At 40.0% G+C, this 23,507-nt stretch overlaps 2 protein-coding genes and 1 pseudogene across 17 annotated transcripts in view; 2 read left to right on the forward strand and 1 right to left on the reverse strand.

Annotated features, from left to right (window-relative positions):
- Positions 1 to 5,490, reverse strand: part of TTC23 (tetratricopeptide repeat domain 23) — a 115,955-nt gene extending 110,465 nt beyond the window's left edge. For 7 of the 11 annotated variants that reach the window (XM_073996808.1, XM_005560582.4, XM_005560585.4 and 4 more), the window contains exon 1: positions 4,851 to 5,016. The gene's annotated coding sequence lies outside the window, so the exon portion shown is untranslated. Of the gene's footprint in view, positions 1 to 4,621; positions 5,017 to 5,056 lie in introns of those variants that run through there. The other 4 variants (XM_073996809.1, XM_045396027.3, XM_045396028.3 and 1 more) reach the window with 3 other exon arrangements.
- Positions 5,491 to 6,893: 1,403 nt separating this feature from the next.
- The window catches only part of LRRC28 (leucine rich repeat containing 28), a 130,575-nt gene continuing 113,961 nt past the window's right edge, over positions 6,894 to 23,507 (forward strand). For all 6 annotated transcript variants that reach the window (XM_073996813.1, XM_005560593.4, XM_005560591.4 and 3 more), the window contains exons 1-2: positions 6,894 to 6,971; positions 11,333 to 11,560. Coding sequence is in view for 3 of the 6 variants with exons in the window: in XM_005560593.4 (XP_005560650.1) it covers positions 11,393 to 11,560 (168 nt within the window). In the remaining 3 variants the exon portion in view is untranslated. The remainder of the gene's footprint in view (positions 6,972 to 11,332; positions 11,561 to 23,507) is intronic.
- LOC102136375 (endoplasmin-like) lies at positions 13,026 to 15,966 on the forward strand (annotated as a pseudogene).

Genomic DNA, 23,507 nt, shown 5'->3' on the forward strand with positions numbered 1-23,507 from the left:
GACCCTCTACGTAGAAAATCCTAAGGATTCCACAATAAATAAACAACCCTCCCCAACCCCATTAGAATGACTAAAGTTTGGCAAGGCCATGAGATACAAAATAAATAAATAAAATTGTATTTTTATATGTCAGCAATAAATAATCATAAAATAAAATTAAGAAAACATTTTGATTCAAAATAGGATAAAAGAGAATAAAATATGTAGGAATAAATTTAACAAAAGAAATACAAGACTTGTACAATGAAAATCATACATTATCGAAAGAACTTAAAGATCTAAATACATGGAAAGACATTCCATGTTCATGGATTAGAAGCCTCAATACTAAGATAGAATACTCCTCAAATTGATGTATAGATTTAATGTAATATCCATCAAAATCTCAGCTGTCTGTTTTTTTGCAGAAATTAACAAGTTGATCCTTATTATGGATCAATTAAGATGGAAATACAAGACCAAGAATAAATAAAACAATCTTAAAAAAGAGGAATAAAGTTGGAGGACTCACACTTCCCATTTTAAAAATTTACTATAAAACTACAGTAAAAGTAATCAAAAGTGTTGTACTTATAAATTTTCAGTTATAAGGTAAATAAGTTCTAGAGATACACAGCATGATAACTATAGAAAATAACTGAAATTTGTTAAGATCTTAGGTGTTCTCATCACACACACAAAAATGGTAATTATGTCAGGTGATGAATGTGTGAGCTAGCTTTATTGTGGGAATCATTACAAAAGGTATACTTATATCAAAATACTATGATGTTTACCTCAAATGTATATAATTTTTAGTTTGTCAATCATATTTCAATAAAGCTGGGGAAAAGCCCTCCCCAAAACAACGTGGTGGTACTGGCATAAGAAACGACATATAGAGGCTGGGTGCGGTGGCTCATGCCTGTAATCCCAGCACTTTGGGAGGCTGAGGTGGGCGGATTACTTGAGGTCGGGAGTTCGAGACCAGACTGGCCAACGTGGCAAAACCCCATCTCTACTAGAAATACAAAAAATTTACAGGTGGTGACGAGTACCTGTAATTTCAGCTACTTGAGAGGCTGAGGCAGGAGAATCGCTTGAACCTGGGAGGCGGAGGTTGCAGTGAGCCGAGATTGCACCACTATACTCCAGCCTGGGTGACAGAGCGAGACTCCGTCTCAAAAAAAAAAAAAAAAAAAAAAAAGAATTGACATATAGAAAAATGGGATAGTGGCGAGAGTCCAAAAATAAACTCGTATATATGTGAATTATTTTTTAACAAGGGTGCCAAGATAGTTCAATGGGAAGAGAACAGTCTTTTCAAGAAACAGTGCTGGAATAACTGGATAGACACATGCAAATGAATAAAGTTGGATCTCTACACCTCATACCATATATAAAAATTAACTCCAAGTGGAGTAAAGATTTAACAGTAAGAGGTAAAACTATAAAACTCATTGCAAACATAGGAGTAAATCTTCATGAACTTTTTTTTTTTTTTTTTTTTTGAGATGCACTCTCACTCTGTCGCTTAGGCTGGAGTGGAGGTGATCCACCCGACTTGGCCTTCCAAAATACTGGGATTACAGGTGTGAGTCACAGGACCTGGCCTGTTAGGCAAAGACTTCTGAGATACGACACCAAAAGCACAAGTGATAAAAGAGAAAAAAAAAACATAAATTAGATTTCATCAAATCCAAACCTTTACTGCTTCAAAAGATACTATTATTAAAGTTAAAAGACAAACCACAGAATGGGAGACAAGATTTGTAAATCATTTATCTGATAAAAGACTTTAACCACAATGTATAAAGAACAATTAAAAATCAGTAACATGGGACTGGGTGCGGTGGCTCACGCCTGTAATCCCAGCACTTTGGGAGGCTGAGGTGGGAAAATCATGACGTCAAGAGTTCAACACCAGCCTGGCCAACATGCTGAAACCCCGTCTCTACTAAAAATACAAAAAATTAGCTGGGCATAGTGGCGGGCACCTGTAATCCCAGCTACTTGGGAGGCTGGGGCAGGAGAATTGCTTGAACCTGGGAGGCGGAGGTTGCAGTGAGCTGAGATTGAGCCACTGTACTCCAGCCTGGGTGACAGAGTGAGACTCTGTGACAAAAAAAAAAAAAAATTAGTAACATGGGCCGGCGCGGTGGCTCATGCCTGTAATCCCACCACTGTGGGAGGCCAAGGCGGGTGGATCACGAGGTCAGGAGTTCCAGACCAGCCTGGCCAACATGGTGAAACCCCATCTCTACTAAAAATACAAAAAAAGTAGCCGAGCAAGGTCATGGGCGCCTGTAATCCTAGCTACTTGGGAGGCTGAGGCAGGAGAATTGCTTGAAGCGGGAAGGCAGACATTGCAGTGGGCCGAGACCGGGCCACTCTGCACTCCAGCCTGAGGGACAGAGCAAGACTCGGTCTCAAAATAAATAAATAAATAAATCAGTAACAAGATGACAACCCAATTAAAAAAAAAAGGAAAAATATTTGAAAGACATTTTACAAAAGAAGATCTATGGATAGTCAATAAGCACATGAAAAGATGCTTCGTATCATCAGTCATTAGGAAAATGCAAATGAAAGCTGTAATAAGATACCACTTAAAATCCAGCCAAATGAATAAGACAGATCATCAGGAGTGTTGGTGAGGATGTGGACAAATTGGAGCCCTCATACACTCTGGTGGAAATGTAAAGTGGGAATTCACCTTGGAAAGCAGTTGTACAACACCTCAAAAAGTTACACATACAGAGTTACCATATGACAGTAATTCCACTCATAGATATACACCCAGGAAAACTGAAAACACATGTTCATACAAAAACTTGTACCCATCTTCATAGCAGCATTATTCATAATAGCTAAATACTGTACTGTATTTACTGTAATACAATTACAATTAGTACAATTAAACACTATCATTAAATACTGGAAGAAATCCAAATGTCTGTTAACTGGTACTGTTAAATAAATAAAATGTGGTCTTGCCATCGAGTGGATTATTACCTAGCAACAAAAAGGAATGAAGTAATGAGACATACTACAACATGGGTGAACCTGAAAAACATTATGCTAAGTAAAAGAAACCAGATGCAAAGGATCACATATTGTGTAATTCCATTTACATGCCCAGAAAAGGTAAATTTATAGACAGAAAGTTTTTTAGTGAGTGGGGCTGGGGATAGGAAACCAGGACTTGCCTGCAAATGGGCACAAAGTATTTTTTTAGGAAGATGAAAATTTTCTGAAATTGGAATGTGGTGATGGTTGTACAACTCTATTATATTTTCTAAAACAATCATTGAGTTATATCCTTAAATGAACCTTATAATATATAAATTATACTTCATTAAAGCTGGTAAAAAATAGGTATGAAACCGCAATGCAGTTTCATGTGTAATTCTGGTTTTTATACATCTTATGACAAGACTTTTATAAAGATGGGGCAACCATGATTCCCCAAAACAATGTGGCAGAGGTCCCCAAAAATCTTAAGAAGTAAACTCAATGCTTTCGAAGACTACAAAGAAATGCATCAAAATTTATATTATTCAGCAATGATAAGGTAAATGTATTTGGGTAAGAAGCAGGGTTACTCATCTGTGTGCCAGTATTTACAGTATGAGGCCCCTTAGCTTCTGGTCTCTGTTCTTGTAGTCATCTTAAATTGCACTGTCAGTTTTATCGTCTTCAAATATTACTTTCATAAGGTGTGCCTCCTGTTCCAGACACAGGACCAAAACCCTTGATTTTGGGAATTCTAGCTTTTCATTTTTCTCATGCTGTTTTTATAAATTTTTAACCAAAGTTTCCAAATGAACCTTCTGCTGCAGTCAGAGCCAGCTCTTCCTCGGGCTGCACATACTTGCTAACAACTCACTCACTAGTAGGGATGCCACTTCCCTTCTTTCCTCTCTGAAATTCTGCCCATTGCTCAGGCCCAAATTGAGTCTTACCCATACTGTGAAGCCTTCTCTGAATAATTCATCTCACATTGAGCTGAGCTCCTGAAGTATCTGTGCTCTACAACAGTCATCTGGGCATTAAGAACTGTTCAGAAGTTTTAGTTTAAATGTTCTGAGCCTCATTTGTCCCTGTTCTTGAGGGGCTGGATTTTATTACTTTATATTCCCCTATATAGATTAACAGAAGCAACTCAAGAAATAGTTATTCATGTTTATCTATGTTTCCTTGATAAATTCTCTTTTATATTTGTTTTAATTTAAAATGCCATTTTTGAAAATACGATGCTAGATTTCTTTTTTGAGAATTTATCCTTACATGCTGATTCTGCTTCAGGTATCTATAGTATGTTTTATTTAGCCATTAGCAGATCTGTCCCTGGATTCCCTAATCCACAGATATACACAAAATTTGGGTTCAAGCAACTCTATTTTCTCTTATATCTTTTAATAGATGCATTATCTATTATACCAGGTATGACAATATACAAAAAAAAATTCATTTAAAAATTACAATATTACTAAATGTCCTTCTAAATCCCCATTTAAGCAACAAAAACGAAGCACAGATTCTTAAAGTAGAAAATGATCTATAGTTAATCTTACTATCTTGCCTCCTTTACTTTTCAAAAATCCACTGATAATCTGGGCATGATGCTTTCAAACCTTACCCTAAAGAGAAAAATACTCTCGGAACACTTCTTCCTGCTATCTTTAAATTGTGCTTGTATTTTTCTCTGCTTTTCTTTTGACACTCAATCACTCCTTTAAAACTTGTAAAAACAACAACAACAACAACAAAAAACAAAAACAAAATCGTAAAAGTTTCTGTAACTCTCCAATCTCCAACTATGTCGTAAAATCCTTTGCCGGTTTACCCAGTCTGCTGGGGAGGCTCACCGTTTCTTTTTCGAGCGAATGACACAGTTGTCTTGGCAGCGTGACTTGCCCTTTTGGTTCCTGCTTTATCAGTTTGGTGATTCTTTGTACAGATTGATAACCATGAAAAAGTCTAAAGTAGGGCAGTTCCGGAGCAGTTTTTTCCCGTAAAGCAAGGGGGTACCTCACAAAACTCCAGGCAAAAGAATGAATGATAGGGCACTCACCAATAGCGAGTGGAGAAGAGTATTTTGTCGAAGTTTGCAAACCAATCCTTGGGAGCCAGAGGTGGGAATTTTAAAATGAGGTCTTTTCCTTGCAATTTGCTTAAAGGGGTATCGCTGCCTGTTGCTATTGAAGTTTGTCAAAGAATGTAAAATCACCAGCTTAGAGAATTTTTTCCCCCTTCGAGAGAGACAAAACGTGCAAATTGATTCTCTGCAAATTGGGAGAACTTCTAAGAGTGGGGTCATAGGATACTCTCACATATAATCACTTGGTAACTTTTGTGTCAATCTGGGGAGGAGGTGAAAGTAATTTTAACATGATTCATTTTTCATGATCAAATATCAGATACTAAATGAATGCATTGAAAAACGGTATTCCCCTTTTAAAAAAAAGAAATGAAAACTAAGAGGCTAACATTATTTTGAAAAAACTGTTCTATTGTTAATCTTCTTTCTTTTTTGGGGGGTGTACCTCTTCATATATTAGCAGCAAGTCTTATTATTTGGGTTGACCACAAAAGTATCTTTGTTTTTACACAAAATGTGGATTTCCTCATTTTAAGACCAGCAAAAAATTTGAGTGCCACGAATTCTTAAGTATTATGAAACTATCTTAGAAATACATGACATATACTGTGCTCTATACCTGAGTAGCTCTTGAAGACCAAATTTAACAGATAACTGATAAATATTTTATTATAACTCATACCTTGTTTTGAAACCAATGTTTTTTATTTAATGTAACTCTGCTTTCTAGGTTATTCATCTCTAAGAGTAATTAAGTCAGCCACTGTAAAACTGCTTCATTATAAAGTTAAGGTTCCTTGACAAGGAGCCTCGCAAATTAACAGACAGGCTTTTCACGGAACAAAAAACATCAGCGATTGCAGTAGAGGAAAATACTTTAAAACCTTCATTTCAGAAGGAAATTTGTCATATTGAGACACTTTAAAAAGTGTCTCTTAACAATGTTTCCGAACTATGCTTCCAAGCATTTTTAACAGCATAAAACTCTCTTTCTTTGATGCTATTTCGCTGACATAATTTTTGTCTTGAAGAAATACATAATGACAGCCTACTCAGTCATGCTAGGAACTGTCATTGTATTTAACTCTCTAAATTGTTCCTGTCCTTTGTAGCAATCTTTTCTCACAATAAACCTTGGGTGCTTGAAGGGCAGAGACTAGGTTACCTCCTCCTCATCTTTGTTATCTACCAGTGCGCAGTGACCCCTTAAATCTAGTGCTTAGACTCACTACTTGCTAACATTGCTTTCGTTACATAAACTCACTGGCCTGTTTTTCAACCGTCAGACTGGTGCTGTTAGTCCCTGTGTCACGGGATTGCTGTCAAGGGTTCAACGAGATAATCTATAAACAGCTCTTAGAATGAACGCTCAACGTGGGATCACTGCTGTAATCCCTCAACGTGTGCTACTGAATGAGAGGCCGAGTGACTGAATGAATGTATGAATGAAGGAACAGGCCAGTAACTGGCGGCTCCCGAGGTTGGAGCCGGCTAAATTACCCCTTCAAAACGCTAAACAAAAAGCCACTCCGTGGACATCAAACCCCACGCCGGAGCCGGAAGCAAGAGTAGAGCCGCGGGCGGGGCCAGAATAGAGGAAGTCGCGCTCTCGGCCAATAGACATATCGCTTGGCAAACGAACATTTTCCCACACCTATCGTGAAAGCGCGAGAACACAGGGGGTTATCGCGAGGTTCCCTGCTCCTCTCCCGCTCCCTCTTCTCCAGCTCCCTGTAGCGCGGGTTCCGCTCCGCCCCCGGGGCCCCGCCCCCGACGCCCGGCGTTCCGCCCCGCCCCCGCCCGGCTCCCTGCCCCGCCCCGCCCGCAGTCCCCCGCTTGCCTTCCAGCGCAGCTTGCGCTCCGGAGCGCTGGCTCTGCTGGCGCTAAGGTGAGTAGAGCTGTCCGCTTCGTCGGGTGGTTCAAGTGGCAAGGCTCTCTGACCTGGCCGCCGGGGGGGACGCCCCAGACCTGGTCCTGCCAAAGCGTCCGGGTCGCGGCGAGTGGGACAGCGGGGCCGTCCGGGCCTCGGGTGGCCGCAGCTGCTGGGTCCTTCTCGCACTCTGCGGCCCGCGGCCCCTGGGACCTGAGAACCCTGATACCGGGTCCGTGAAATCCCTGCTGCTGGGCTCACTGCTTCCCAACTGTAACGATCTCAGTGGCTGGCTAACTCGGGCGAAACGGCGTGTGTTTTGCCTAAGACTCTGCCAGTGTTTATTACCACTGAGCTGAGAAAATAGCCTTTTACAAATGCTTTTAATATGTAGCTTATAGTTCTCTCATCTCCAGCGTTAGGAAATTGGAATGCGTATTCTACTAAATTGAGTACGGGCAAGTCAGTCTAAGGGACTCCTTTCTTTCAAAATATTCCTTAATATGTGTGGAATTTTGTTGAGAGGTTTTTGATTTTTTTGTTTTGTTTTTAATAAGATAGATTGGTGTTCACTTGTCAGGAAGCTCGTGTGTAGGTGCAGCTGTATACAGCTGATATTAAGTAATACTATTTGCGTAATAGTATTACTCTAACTACGTAAGAGGTAGTATAACTATACAAGAGGTAGTTTGCTTAACTAGGTTAAGATGTAGTAAAGTGAAATGGAGTAAGAAAATTACCTTGTTAAAGGCTGTGTATGGCCTGTGAATGCATACTGCAAAACTATGAGCATTGTTGATGCTTTATTGTCGTTATTGGCAGTTTTAGGATTTCATTTGTTTAGATTTTATCTCCCAAACAGCCTTTGTAGCAATTTTAACAGAGTTTAATGGTGTTTTTGAGGCAGCCAATCCCAGCTAGAACATTCAGAAGGAAAGCCGTCAGGTTACAGGGAATCTCTTACTGAATCTTGCCTCAGTGAGTGTGGTTTTGCATTGTAGGGCGGCGGTGCACAGGCTTTGCAGTCGGTTCACCTGCGATGGAACTATGGCATGTTACCCTCCGAGAAACTCAGTTTCCTCCTCTGCAAAACGGGCTACATATGTCTATTGCAATGCACGATTGTAAAGATTAGACATCCTTGTGGCATGTAGCAAGCTTATAGGCTCTATCCGTGGTGTTGACATAGGTGGATGGGAAATCAACCTTGCAATGTTCTTCCACATGTCATCAGATATTAGAAGGCTTACTTTAAAATTTTATTTTAAGTTCCTGGATACATGTGCAGAATATGCCGGTTTGTTACATAGGTAAACTTGTGCCTTGGTGATTTACTGCACCTATCAACCCATCACCTAGGTATTAGGAAGGGTTACTTTTTGTTATTGTGCTAGATGCAGGTATGCAAGCTTGAAGAAAACAACACAGTCCCTGCCCTCAGGATTTCTAAATAAGTTTCTGAAGAGTTTATTTGCAGGCTTTTTGGCTTTATTGACAATAAACAGGTGCAACGATAAATATTTAAGTGACAAATTGTGAGGAGTCCTACGAAGGAAAAACAAACAGCCAAGTTCCTCTGAAAGAACACCAGGGGAGTACTTTGGGATAGGGAAGTGATTTTTTTTTTTTAAGACCGAGTCTCTGTCGCCCAGGCTGGAGTGCAGTGGTGCGATCTCGGTTTACTGCAAGCTCTGCCTCCCGGCTTCAAGCGATTCTCCTGCCTCAGCCTCCCGAGTGGCTGGGATTACGGGCACCTGCCACCACACCCAGCTAATTTTTGTATTTTTAGTAGAGATGGGGTTTTGCCAAGTTGGCCAGTCTGTTCTCAAACTCCTCACCTCAGGTGATCCACCCTCCTCGGCCTCCCAGAGTGCTGGAATTACAGGTGTGAGCCACCGCGGCTGGCCTCGGGAAGTGATTTTTATGTTGAAATCTGGAGAATGATGGGACATTGCTTTCTAGGCTAAGAGGAGAGCAGCAAGTGCTGTTAGGGGTTTGGTAGCTTTAAGGATTGGAAAAACCCAGAAGCTTGGTGAGAAGCCAAGCAGAGTTGCTGGAGAAGTAGGTGGGGGCGGATGGTGAGGCACCCTCAAGGCCTGGTATGGGTTTGATTTTCTGAATAAGAGGTTTCTGAAGGGTTTATTTAGTAAGATGTGTGCCGGAAAGAGTGAGATGTAATTGGATGTACATTTTTAAAGGCCCACTGCTGGGATTAATGAATTGGAAGTGACTAGAGTGGACACAGGGAGACCACTAATACAGTTGGCCAGGCAGGAAATGACAGTGGCTTGTGGTTTTGGCAGATGGAGAGATTTGGATGGATTTGAGATGTCTTTGGGAGATGGAAGCCACTAGCCTTGTGATAGATTGGAGGTGGTCAGAATATGAGAGGATGGAATCATTCATGACTTCCTGCTGGTGGATGGAGGGGTGGGTCATTTATTGAGATGGGAAAAACTATGGAGATTTGGATTGATGATGAAAATGGAAAGCTCTTTGAGTGTGTTAAGTTTGAGATGGTTGTGAGACATCTCAACTGCTAACAGTTTACTAGTTCAGTGAATAATTACCTAAAAAGTTTCATTTTCTTCACAGAATCATTGATGTTATTTGTAGTCTACTTCCCTTTGCTTTACAGATAGGAGAATTAAGATGTGGAAAGATGTATCTTGTACAAAGTCACATAATATATGTCATAAAATAGGTGAGTAGGTGGAATAAATGTGGGAAAGTATTGGATCCTTATGTTGCTTTGGAAATAGTTAATATTTCATACTTTGCCTTTTTATGTAAAATGGCAAGTGCTAACTCATTAGCTAGGAATTAGAATTTGGAAATAATAAAATATAACCAGAAAATTACAGAACTTTTGTTTATTGAAAGCTTATGTTGCTGCATTTTGTACTAATTTGGTATTAATTCCCAGTGAAAATCACTTTCCTTAAGAAAAAAAAAAATATTGAAAGGTACTTTCCAACAGAGAGTTGGGAAAAAGTGCTGAGGAAAATAGTCAAATCTTTAAGCAAAGTTCAACTTCTTTGTAGTTGTTTCAGCATTTCCTTAGTATCCTGTGGAATCTTGTGAGTCAGTGTCTGTAAAGAACCCAAACTTTGAAATTCATTGGACCTGGCATCAAACCCTTGCTTTTATCCCTTGTGAACGGTTTGACCTTGGACAAATTACTGAAGCCTTTAGTTTGTTTCTTTTTGTGTTAACTGATGGTGAAGTTTGTTTTAGCTCTGTGCCTAGTGGATAAAATGGCAAATGTTACTTGTGTTGTTGCCCTTGTCAATTTTGGAGCTAGAAGAGAATTTATAATAATCTGCCCTGGACTCAGGCCTGTAAACCAGTACATTAGTTGCTATCTCCTTTCTATATATTAGGCAACTGGAGACCCAGAGACATTGTAGTATTATAGAATAATACAGGATTCTTGTTTCTGAGTGCAGTGTTTCTTCTTTCATTGAAATAATTTAAAATAATGAAACTGTGTGGCCCTGGATCTATTTCTTTGATGCCTCTGATAATCCATAAAGCTAAAAACAAAGAGGCGAGGCACAGTGGCTCACACCTGTAATCCCAGCATTTGGGGAGGCTGAGGTGGGAGGATTGCTTGAACTCAGGAGTTTGAGACTAGCCTGGGCAACACAGTGAGACCCCCATCTCTAAAACAAATAAAACAATTTGCTGAGTGTGGTGGTGCTGCCTATGGTAACGGCTGCTTGGGAGGCTGAGGTGAGAGGATCACTTGAGCACAGAAGTTGAGGCTACAGTGAGCTATGATTGAGCCACTGCAGCCTAGCCTGGGCAACAGAGTGAGACCCTGTCTCTAAAAACAAAATAAGAAGAAAGAAAAGAATAAAGAGATAAAGAAAAAAATCAGAATATAGGACAATATTTACATACTAGGAAGTGAAGAAAATGAAGCTATTAATGCTCTAGATATAAATAATATATATTTTAATATTTTTGAAGTACCTTAAGCTAAATACAAAATGAGGTAGTTCATAAAAGAAATGGGGTTTGCTGCATTTGATTTTTAAGCTTCTCCTTTGGTTGCATGTTATGAAACTGGTCACTGTTTTTCTTAGACAAGGGTTCCTATCTCAAGTGCAAAAACTATTTTTTCCATTAGGACTATTTCTAATAAATAATAAATATTGTTTAATCAGAGTATTTTTATTAAATTGTTATTCATTTTAATCTCCTCCTAAATATGTGTGACAATTTTAGTTGTTATGAATATAAAATGTAGGATTGAATGTATTAATATAATTATCTTTTTCAGTGTCTTCAAGTAGCTCTGGGTGCTAACTGGTTTATGTGGCAATGCTTGTAAAAAATCTTATAATGAATAAATTTTCTTGTTCTCTTTATAGAAATGGACCAATTTTGACAAGATATAGTACTGCAGTGTGCCTGATGGGATATATTCAGTCATGGCGTCCGAACTTTGTAAGACGATCTCTGTGGCAAGGCTGGAAAAGCACAAGAATTTGTTCTTAAATTATAGGAATCTGCACCATTTTCCATTGGAGTTACTGAAAGATGAGGGACTGCAGTACTTGGAGAGACTCTATATGAAAAGGAACTCCCTGACAACCTTGGTACAGTATTATATTACACTACAAAAAATTATTTATACGTGTGGTCCTGATCAAGATACATTTACATACCCTAAGGCATTCAGACCAAGACTTATATCCCCTGTTGTTATATATACGGTTAATATAAATGCACACACAGGGGTTTCTCATTGGCTATGAATTTGTTATCCAAGTTCGTGCAGTTATGAGGTTGCAAGGGAAGTTGTGAAGGAAAGCAAAATATTCACTCATGTATGACTTATCAAATTAGTACCCATTCAAAAACCTGTCTTCATTGAGCATGTGCTTCTGTCCTGACTTGTAATTTGTTTGTATGTTAAGCTTCTCAGGTGATTCTTGGATATTACAGCATTCACTAGACCAGTTAAAAAGTAAACAAGAGAAAGACCAACAGTGCTTTTGAGATACAGGTATTAAAGGGAGAGTGATTTGAAAATTAAAGCATTAAGAGGCACTAGGGAAGCTTAATGTAACTTTTGAGTGTTTTGAAAACAAAACCTTTATGATTGGCCTGTGAAAATCAAATGACTTTGAATTGGGCTAGCATACAATTTTTTGGAAAAAGTTTTGCCACAAAGACAACATTTAATTTGCTCTTTTTATGTTCTAAGAATAAGCACATAGTTTTTATTATAATCTGAATTGTATTACATATAAGATAAACTAAAAGTTTTTCTAAAGAATGTCCAAATCAAGCTTTTTATTCCCACTATTTTGTAAAACTTGGACTCTGTATTAAATGGATTTACTTTGTATGGCCTTGTCTGGTTATCACTTAACCTTATTTGAATCTTGTACTTGAATTCTAGTTCTTACTCATTTTAGAAGATTTATGAAATCTTACTACTTTGTGAATTCACCCATTCTTCATTCCCTTCGCTATATTGGACTTTGCTAAATATCTGGAAAGTGTATCTTATTGGCTTCATGTACATGGCATGTTTTCCTGGAAAAGTTTTATTTAATCTGTGTACAATGCCTATAGTGGGTAGAAAGCATTGTAAAATTAGTTTATCTTTGCTCTGTCTGGAAGTAAATAGATAAGTATGTTTTGTTCTTTTGTGATTAGCATATTGGCATATATGTTGAATGCCTACTTATATTTCTGAAATTAGATTTTTCAGTTTTCCAACTTGGAAAATCTATATGCAGTTATAGGAATCCTTTTTTGCAAAGTCATCATCTCATGATATGAAACCATATTAGTATTTTTTTAGCCCTTTAATGAGAAGTGGTATAAGAAATATTTTGACAAGGATTATAGCCTAGATTTTCCCATGTTTGCTCTTTATGTATAAAGAAAAATTTGTGAGTGGATTACTTATTAACTATCTACCATAGCCCAATGGGGTAGACTTTGTTCAGAGAATTGACCTTTGCTTATAAAAGTTAAATTTGTGGGCGGACCATGCGGCTGGAGGTGTGACTATCAGCCCAGGAGTGAGAGGGCGGAGGCAGCTCTTGCAATCGAAAGGGACTTGAGACTCACCAGCCGCACGCCATGAAGGCCCTGTGGGTGCTGGGCCTCTGCCGTGTCCTGCTGACCTTCGGGTCGGTCAGAGCTGATGATGAAGTTGATGTGGATGGTACAGTAGAAGAGGATCTGGGTAAAAGTAGAGAAGGTTCAAGGACAGACGATGAAGTAGTACAGAGAGAGGAAGAAGCTATTCAGTTGAATGAATTAAATGCATCATAAATAAGAGTCCGAAAAGTTTGCCTTCCAAGCTGAAGTTAACAGAATGATGAAACTTCTCATCAATTCGTTGTATGAAAATAAAGAGATTTTCCTGAGAGAACTGATTCTGAGGCTTTAGATAAGATAAGGCTAATATCACTGACTGATGAAAATGCTCTTTCTGGAAATGAGAAACTAACAGTCAAAATTAAGTGCGATAAGGTGAAGAATCTGCTGTGTGTCACAGACACTGGTGTAGGAATGACCAGAGAAGAGTTGGTTAAAAACTTTGGTACCAGGCCGGGCGCGGTGGCTCAAGCCTGTAATCCCAGCACTTTGGGAGGCCGAGACGGGCGGATCACGAGGTCAAGAGATCGAGACCATCCTGGTTAACACGGTGAAACCCCGTCTCTACTAAAAAACACAAAAAACTAGCCGGCCGAGGTGGCGGACGCCTGTAGTCCCAGCTACTCGGGAGGCGGAGGCAGGAGAATGGCGTGAACCCGGGAGGCGGAGTTTGCAGTGAGCTGAGATCCGGCCACTGCACTCCAGCCTGGGTGACAGCGCGAGACTCCGTCTCAAAAAAAAAAAAAAAAAAAAAAACTTTGGTACCATTGCCACATCTGGGACAAACAAGTTTTTAAACAAAATGACTGAAGCACAGGAAGATGGCCAGTCAACTTCCTGAATTGATTGGCCAGTTTGGCGTCGGTTTCTATTCCACCTTCCTTGTAGCAGATAAGGTTATTGTCACTTCAAAACACAACAATGATACCCAGGACATCTGGGAGTCCAACTCCAGTGAATATTCTGTAATTGCTGACTCAAGAGGAGACACTCTAGGACGGGGAACAACAATTACCCTTGTCTTAAAAGAAAAAGCATTTGATTACCTTGAATTGGATACAATTAAAAATCTTGTCAAAAATATTCACAGTTCGTAAACCTTCCTATTTATGTATGGAGCAGCAAGACTGGAACTGCTGAGGAGCCCATGAAGGAAGAAGCAGCAGCAAAAGAAGAGAAAGAAGAATCTTATGATGAAGCTATAGAAGAAGAAGAAAGAAAGAGAAGGAGAAAGGAGAAAGGAGAAAGGGAAGAAGAAGAGAAGAAGAAGGAGAAGGAGAAGAAGAAGAAAGAAGAAAAGGAGGAGAAAAGAAACCGAAGACTAAAAAAGTTGAAAAACCTGTCTGTGAATGGGAACTTATGAATGATATCAAACCAATATGGCAGAGACCATCCAAAGGAGTAGAAGATGAATACAAAGCTTTCTGCAAATCATTTTCAAAGGAAAGTGATGACACTGTGGCTTATATCCACTTTACTGCTGAAGGGGAAGTTACCTTCAAATCAATTTCATTTGTACCCACATTTGTTCCACGTGGCCTATTTGACACATATGGATCTAAAAAGAGCAATTACATTAAGCTCTATGTGCGCTGAGTATTCATCACAGATGACTTCCATGTTATGATGCCTAAGTACGTTAATTTTGTCAAGGGTGTGGTGGACTCAGATGGTCTCTTTGAATGTTTCCTGCAAGACTCTTCAGCAACATAAACTGCTTAAGGTGATTAGGAAGAAACTTGTCCGTAAAACTCTGCGCATGATCAAGAAGATTGCTGATGAGAAATACAATGATACTTTTTGGAAAGAATTTGGTACCAACATTAAGCTTGGCGTGATTGAAGACCACTCGAATCGAACACATCTTGCTAAACTTCTTAAGTTCCAGTTTTCTCATCATCCAACCGACATTGCTAGCCTACACCAGTATGTGGAAAGAATGAAGGAAAAACAAGACAAAATCTACCTCATGGCTGGGTCCAGCAGAAAAGAGGCTGAATCTTCTCCATTTGTTTAGCGACTTCTGAAAAAGGGCTATGAAGTTATTTACTTCACAGAACCTGTGGATGAATACTGCATTCAGGCCCTTCCCGAATTTGATGGGAAGAGGTTCCAGAATGTTGCCAAGGAAGGAGTGAAGTTTGATGAAAGTGAGAAAACTAAGGAGAGTCATGAAGCAGTTGAGAAAGAATTTGAGCCTCTGCTCAATTGGATGAAAGATAAAGCCCTTAAGGGCAAGATTGAAAAGGCTGTGGTATCTCAGTGCCTGACAGAATCTCCATGCGCTTTGGTGGCCAGCCAGTACGGGTGGTCTGGCAACATGGAGAGAATCATGAAAGCACAAGTGTACCAAACGGGCAAGGACATCTCTACAAGTTACCATGTGAGTCAGAAGAAAACATTTGAAATTAATCCCAGACATCCGCTGATCAGAGACATGCTTCAACGAATTAAGGAAGATGAAGATGATAAAACAGTTTTGGATCTTGCTATGGTTTTGTTTGAAACAGCAGTGCTCCAGTCAGGGTATCTTTTACCAGACACTAAAGCATATGGACATAGAATAGAAAGAATGCCTTGCCTCAGTTTGAACATTGATCCTGATGCAAAGATGGAAGAACCCAAAGAAGAACCTGAGGAGACAACAGAAGACGCAGAGCAAGACAAAGACAAAGAAATGGATATGGGAACAGATGAAGAACAAGAAACAGCAAAGGAATCTACAGCTGAAAAAGATGAATTGTAAATTATACTCTCACTGTTTGGATCCTGTGTGGAGAGGGAATGTGAAATTTAAGGCATTTCTTTTGGGAGAGACTTGTTTTAGATGCACCCCACCAGTCCCCTTCTCCCTGCACTGTTAAATGTGGGATTATGGGTTACAGGAAGAAGTGGGTTTTTTAGTTGAATTTTTTAAACATACCTTATTTGTACTATTTAACTGACTATTCTTGATGTAAAATCTTGTCATGTGTATAAAAATAAAAAAGATCCCCCCCCCCCCACCAAAAGTTAAACTTTTGGTCTTGTCATAGTTTCTCAGCTTCAGTTTTTTATTTATGAAAATAAGAATCTACTGTCCAGTAAATTGATGTTTGTAATAGTTTATGGTAATACATTTTATTTCTCTGCAACCTTTTTAATCATCAAAGATTAAATTGTTGTGTATGTTTATAATTATGTATATATTTTACTTTAATTGTTTTCTCTTAGCTGGAATATTTGATTTATGTATATCAAAGAACTTTGTAAACTATAAAGTGCTGTACAGATATGAGGAGATGGTGGGAATAGTAGCAGTCATCCCAAAGCCTGCGCATTGCCTGATTATATCAGATACGTGACAGCTTACAGCGCAGTTTTTGAAAACAGGTAAAACATTACTTTTCCTAGAGTGCTCAAAACTAGTAGTGATTCTTAGGGCTTTTGGAATATTTGCTGATGTTAAAATACAGTTCCTAAAAGAGAGTAATATGTGCAGTTTTATTTACAACTGCAATACTGTCCAAAACTGGGGAAAACATTATTGAAAATGTATAGTATCTCGAATATATTATTGCTTAATTGGCCTTTTACTTACGGATTTTAAACAAGCTTGAGAATCTGTCAGTCACTTCCATGTTCATGTTGTTTTAGTGTTTCTTAACATTGTTTTTTTTGTTTCCTGTTAACATTTTTGCATGTGTGTTAAACGCCTTCTCTCAGCATTTTCCTCCTTTCCTCTCCCACCCCTCAGCATATTAGGCCTCTTGCTGAGAAGAGAAGTTGTCGCTAATACACAACCTCTACCCTTCTCCCTTTTGCCCCTTAGTTGCTCAGAGCCATGTAGTGGCTTGTATTTGTAGGATGATTGCATGGCAAAAGTCCAGAACTTGGCGAGTGCTCATATTTAGAACTAAAGCACAAGAAAAAGCCTTTTTGCACATTTAAAAGAATAAACTTTGCAATTACAAAACTGGTATATGCCCTTATGTCAAACAACATAGAGGAGTATCTGGAAAGCAATCCTCTCTTTTTCCAGTTTGTGAAGCAACCAACATTAATATAGTTGGATTGTATCCTTCTGCTTTGGTTCATTCATGCTGCCATAACAAAACACCATAAAATCAGTGGCTTATAAACAAATTTATTTCTTACTGCTCTGGAGGTGGGGAAGTACAAGATCATGGTGCTAGCAGATTCGGTGTCTGGTGAGGTCTTTCTTACTGGATCGTAGATGGTGCCTTCTTGCTGTGTTCTCACATGGTGGAAGGGGTCAAGGGTCTCTCCCCGAACTCTTTTAAAGGACACCAATTCCATTCATAAGGGCTCTGCTGTCATATCTAATTGCCTCCCAAAGGTCCCACCTCTTATTTTTATTTTTATTTTTATTTTTATTTTTGAGATAGAGTTTCACTCTTGTTGCCCAGGCTAGAGTGCAACAGCTCTATCTCGGCTCACGGCAACCTCTGCCTCCCAGATTTAAGTGATTCTCCTGCCTCAGCCTCCCGAGTAGCTTGGATTACAGGCATGCGCCACCACGCCCAGCTAATTTTGTAATTTTAGTAGAGATGGGGTTTCTCCATGTTGGTCAGGCTAGTCTTGAAGTCCCGACCTCAGGTGATCCACCCACCTCGGCCTCCCAAAGTACTAGGATTGCAGGTGTGAGCCATCATGCCCAGCTGGTCCCACCTTCTAACACCATCATCATCTTGGGGTTTAGAATTTTAATGTATGAATTTGGGGAAACACAAACATTCAGACTATACCACCTTCCACCTCCTTGCTTGTGTTTATGTAATTATATATATATTCTGTTTGTATTTTTCCTTTTTTAATAACAAAAATAAAATCATACATATTTCTCTGGAAGTCTCTTTTTTCATTTCATGATACTCTCATTCCACTAACCTCTAGGCCACTAGATATATGTACATTCTTGTATGTATATGTATGTTTATATTTAGGATAGCCTAAAAAGTAGGATTGTTGGACTAAAGGGTAGACACGTTTTATATTTCAAAAGACTTTTGGCCAGTCATGGTGGCTCATGCCTATAATCCTAGCACTTTGGGAGGCCAAGGCGGGCAGATCACTTGAAGCTAGGAGTTTGAGACCAGGCTGGCCAACATGGTGAAACCCTGTCTCTACCAAAAATATAAAAATTAGCTAGGCATGGTGGTACACGTCTGTAGTCCCAGCTACTTGGGAGGCTGAGGCAGGAGAATCACTTGAACCTGCAAGGTTGAGTTTGCAGTAAGCTGAGATTATGCCACTGCACTCCAGCCTGGGCAACAGAGTGAGACTCAGTCTCAAAAAAAACTTTTTTAAAGCAATATTTGATTATCATTTATTTGTATAGCTGAGAAACCTTAAAACTTTTTGTTTTGTTTTGAGACAGGGTCTTGCTCTGTTGCCCAGGCCGGAGTACAGTATATACTCCTGGCTCACTGCAGCCCTGACCTCCTGAGCTCAAGTGAGCTTCCTGCCTCAGCTTCCTGAGTAGCTGGGACTACAAGCACACATCACCACACCATACACAGCTAAGTTTTACAACTTTTTATAGAGATGGGGTCTTGCTGTGTTGCCCAGGCTGATCTCGAACTCCTGGGCTCAAGTGATCCTCCTGCCTTAGCCTCCCAAAGTGCTGAGATTACAGTGAGCCACTGTGCCTGGCCAGAACTTTCTTTTTAAACATAAGCTGGTTTATATTGAAATCTAGTTACATAGTTGATAGGTGAACAAGAAGTAGTTGTGGGGGCCGGGTGCAGTGGCTCATGCCTGTAATCCTAGCACTTTGGGATGCTGAGGCAGGCGGATCACTTGAGCTCAGGAGTTCAAGACCAGCCTGGGCAACATCACAAAATCCTCTCTCTATAAAAAATACAAAAAAAAAAAAAAAAAAAAAAAAAAAAAAGCTGGTTGTGGTGGCGTGTGCCTGTAGTCCCAGCTACTTGGGGGATCTGAGATGGGAGGATCGCTTGAGCCCAGGAAGTTGAAGCTGCCGTGAGCCAACATCATGCCCCTCCACTTCAGCCTGGGTGACAAAGTGAGACCCTGTCTCAAAAAAAAAAAAGTAGTTAAGAAACATGATTTTTCTTCCTATCTTCCTATGATTTACCTTAGAAAATGTTTTAAATACTTTTTCCATAATTATTTTAAATGCAATTCAGGAATTAAGTCAGATCTTTATGATCATTTTAAGATAAATAAGATATTAGGAGTAATATAGGGTCTGGGTTTGTCACATGATAGGTATTCATGTAGTGGTAGAATTAAATAAATGAATGTAAAGTAGAATTGCATAAAGACCATATTATAAGAGTTCCAGACTGAGAGCTTTCAAAAGCAGGAACTGTATCTTGCATTCTGTACCTTCAGTGCCTGGCTTACTGCTTAACATGTGTAGTACACATAATTTCATTCTATGTAGCAGCATTGTAAAATATTTTAAAAATAAGATCCTATTTGTATGACACTGAAGACTGACTTTGACAGGCACTTAGGAGGAAGAGCATCATTCAATTAGTGTGTATTTGTTGAGTACTTACTGTGTACCCATCATTCTTCAAGACATTGACGATAGGTATATCATGGAATAGCTGCTGCTTCTCATGGAATTTTCATTTGTTGGCATTTCAAGTTTAAGGGAAGAAGATGAACTAAGACTCAGTGGCACAATGTTCGAGGGACAAGTCTACATACCTGTTTCGCTTGCCTTGAGCAGTGGTTTTATAGGTTCTATTGGAAGTAAAAGCTCAGGGCCACAAAGAAAACGAGCACTCAGAATTTCTCAGCAAGGCCAATTTTCTTCTGCGGAAGAGTGTGGCTCATAGGCCTAGCCACCATGAGAACACACAGAACAAAGGAGAACAACGCAGATTCTGTCCTGTGTCTTTCCCCCATTGGCTGGGGTTGGACCACACAATCTAAACTAGTCCCGATTGGCTAAACATTTAAACTTTCTTAGACAAGGTAGGCACATGATAGAGGAGAGAGGGAGGGGAGGAAGGGGTCACCTACAGGTGACTAGAAAGCTAACCTATTTCCACATAAGGAAACAGGGCTGTGGCATGTCTAGGCGTATTTAGACAGGTTAAAGCTCAGCAAAAGGGGGGAGTGGGGGCTGGAACTTGGAATAAATAACAGGGGAACTGGACAAACTGTTTGAAGAGGAACCTAGCTGTATCTAAGAGTTCCACAGAACCTCAGGTTTACTGAGCAATGCTGAGGTGGGGACTGAGCAATAGTCTATCTCCACTTAAGCGGAAGCAGCTCTTCTTTTGTTTGAGTATTGATGTTCTCTATGGAAACCCCCACATAGATGGGATATGCAGAGAGGACCTCTAGTAAACAGATGGGTAGATAGGTCTTGAAGTTTGGCTGTGATATGGGATGGGCATAGTGGGGGAGAATTTGACAACAAAGGAGATTTTTCTTCTCTTCTTCCCTTTTCTTTTCCCTTTCCTTTCCCCCCTCTCTTCTGTTTTCTAAGAGGACAGAGTAAATGCTGATAGGAAGTTCCCATTAGACAGGAGTTGAACCTCTGGAAAAAGGGAATAATTAAAAGTCCAAGTTTCCTAAGAATGGGCTCCAGAGTACACATGGAAGGATTGACCTTGGGAATATATCCTTTCCTCCTTTGTAAAAGTAAAGAAAGGGAGGACAGGTGGAAAGACAGATGGACACTGAGGGAGAGAGAGGCAGTTGAGAGAGTTTTTGTCTGATGCTTTTACCAGGTCAGACCATCTGCTTGGGAATGAACATTTGGGGAGAGGGCAGGTTGGAAGACTCACATGGCAGTTTGGCTAGAGAAAGAATTGTTGGGTGTTATTTACAAGCAGTTGGTGATTAAGCTTATGGTGGAATCTTCTGCTTGTTTAGGGAACTTTCTCTTGCTGTACTCAGCTGTCTGAGGTATGGAGAAGGAAGACTCTGGCATTCATACAGATTTAGGTTTTTGCCAGGTGGGTGCAGTACAAGTACAGAGAGACTAAGGAGGTTTAGGATTTGGCCAAGAGAGTGATATAACATGAAATCTGAGCTGGATTGGAGGCAAATAAAGGAAGAGTGAATACGGAGAATGGAGGTGGGCCAAAGTACCCATTGATGTTGAAGAACTGCTGTATTGGGTAAGCCATCTGGGATATGGGACATTTTGGTGGCAGAAAAAGACTGTGGTCATGGAGAAGTTTCTGATGATGACACGGTCTGAGTGTGCAAGGTGGAGGGGGCTGAGGTAGGGCCTTACAACCTTCCCTGCATTGGTGCCTGTGGTCTTTGTAAGAAGTAGAAGGAATATAGCTTGGAAGCAACAATCACCAGTCCTTTCTAAAATTCTGAAGTTCCTCAAGGGAGGAAATTAGTAGTGGGAGCATTTCAGGGCTGCAGTCCCGGGAAGTGGCTGTTTCATGGTTTGGTAGCACAACTCAGGACTGAGAGGTAAGAGATCGAAGTCCTATGGCTTAACCTCTTTGGACCTCAGTTCCTTTATTTACAATAAAAAGGGCCACAAGAGACTTTGAGGAAAGTATAAAATCTCAACCTGGAAGCAAAATCACTTAATGAATCTGTCAACTTCTTTTCTTAATGGGAACAGTTGGCCTTCCTGAGGAAATGAAAGAGTAACTTGCCCAAATACTGATAGAGCTCTTACTACTTGCTTATTTTATAAATATGAATGGACAAGAAAGAGGTATCTTTTTTTTTTTTTTTTTTTTTTTTTTGAGACGGAGTCTCACTCTCGCCCAGGCTGGAATGCAGTGGCGCGATCTCGGCTCACTATAAGCTCCGCCTCCCAGGTTCATGCCATTCTCCTGCCTCAGCCTCCTGAGTAGCTGGGACTACAGGCGCCTGCCACCACGCCCGGCTAAGTCTTTTTTGTGTTTTTAGTGCAGACGGGGTTTCACCATGTTAGCCAGGATGGTCTTGATCTCCTGACCTTGTGATCCGTCCGCCTCGGCCTCCCAAAATGCTGGGATTACAGGCATGAGCCACCGCGCCCAGCCAGAGCTATCCAAATTTTAATGAAAGAGAGAGTTTGGCTTATAGCTAAGCAACAGGAGTAGATGGATCCTGATTAAGCAGTTAATTTATGCAACAAGAGATAATTTAACTTAAAAATTATATTCCGCCAAGTGAAGGAAAGAGAGGTCTGTCAATCGTATTCCTGAATTGGGCTGGGAAATGAGGCACAGATGTTTTTTTCTTTCCTATTAGCCCAGGAGAAAGACATTCCTGACTTTCTGCTTCAAATATGAACAGGCAAATGAAAAAAGAACACAGATAGCAAAAACACATAAAAAGATGCACAACTTGGCCGGGCGCGGTGACTCAAGCCTGTAATCCCAGCACTTCGGGAGTTCGAGACGGGCGGATCACGAGGTCAGCAGATCGAGACCATCCTGGCTAACACGGTGAAACCCCGTCTCTATTAAAAAAAATACAAAAAACTAGCCGGGCGTGGTGACAGGCGCCTGTACTCCCAGCTACTCGGGAGGCTGAGGCAGGAGAATGGCGTAAACCCGGGAGGCGGAGCTTGCAGTGAGCTGAGATCCGGCCACTGCACTCCAGCCTGGGCGACAGAGCGAGACTGTCTCAAAAAAAAAAAAAAAAAAAAAAAGGTGCTCAACTTTTAGAGGAAGTGATAAAACACTAATCATTTTTACCTATCAGATTGGCAAAGATTAACACCTAGCCAGGCATCGAGGCATACCAGCTTCTTGGCCGAGATGGGAGGATCATGTGAGCCAAGGAGTTTGAAACCAGCCTGGGCAACACAGTGAGACCTTGTCTCAAAAAAAAAAAAAAAAAAAAAAAAAAAAGATTAACACCTAGTGTTAAGGATAATTAATACCCAGTGTTGGGTACAGTTGGGAGAAGATACTGTCACATACTCTTAATGGAAATTAATGTTTTTGTTGGGTGGTTGGGCCATATCTAGCAAAACTGTACATGGATATGTGTTTGAATCGGCATTTTCACTTGTAAGAATCTACCCAATAGAAAAGTCTGGTGAACAAGAATGTTCATCACAGGATTGAATATGATGAAAAATTGTTAAAACCTCAATATTCATCAATATTGGATTAGTTAAAATCTGATAGCAGCTAGCACTGTTTGAGTCTGTACCAAGTGCTCAGTTTTAAGCAAATGGCATGTGTTATTTAATCCTCGGGACAATTCTATGATGTAGGCACTATTATCTTTATTTTATAGACAAGTAAACTAAGGCATAGAAAGTACATCAAACTGATAGTGATTACAGTTGTAGATGGGTGGAGAGTGTGAGGGTAGGGGTGGAGTCTGAAAGAAACAGAGCCTTACTTAAGTGTTTATAGGAAAAGGGAAAGCCCTACCAGTAAGTTTGGTTTATATTAGTTTCAGTAAATATTTATTTTTATAGTTCAGAGTCAGTTAAAATAAGATGGTTAGAATACAGTACCA

Source organism: Macaca fascicularis, chromosome 7, assembly GCF_037993035.2.
Source record: "Macaca fascicularis isolate 582-1 chromosome 7, T2T-MFA8v1.1".
In the NCBI taxonomy this organism is placed as follows: domain Eukaryota; kingdom Metazoa; phylum Chordata; class Mammalia; order Primates; family Cercopithecidae; genus Macaca; species Macaca fascicularis.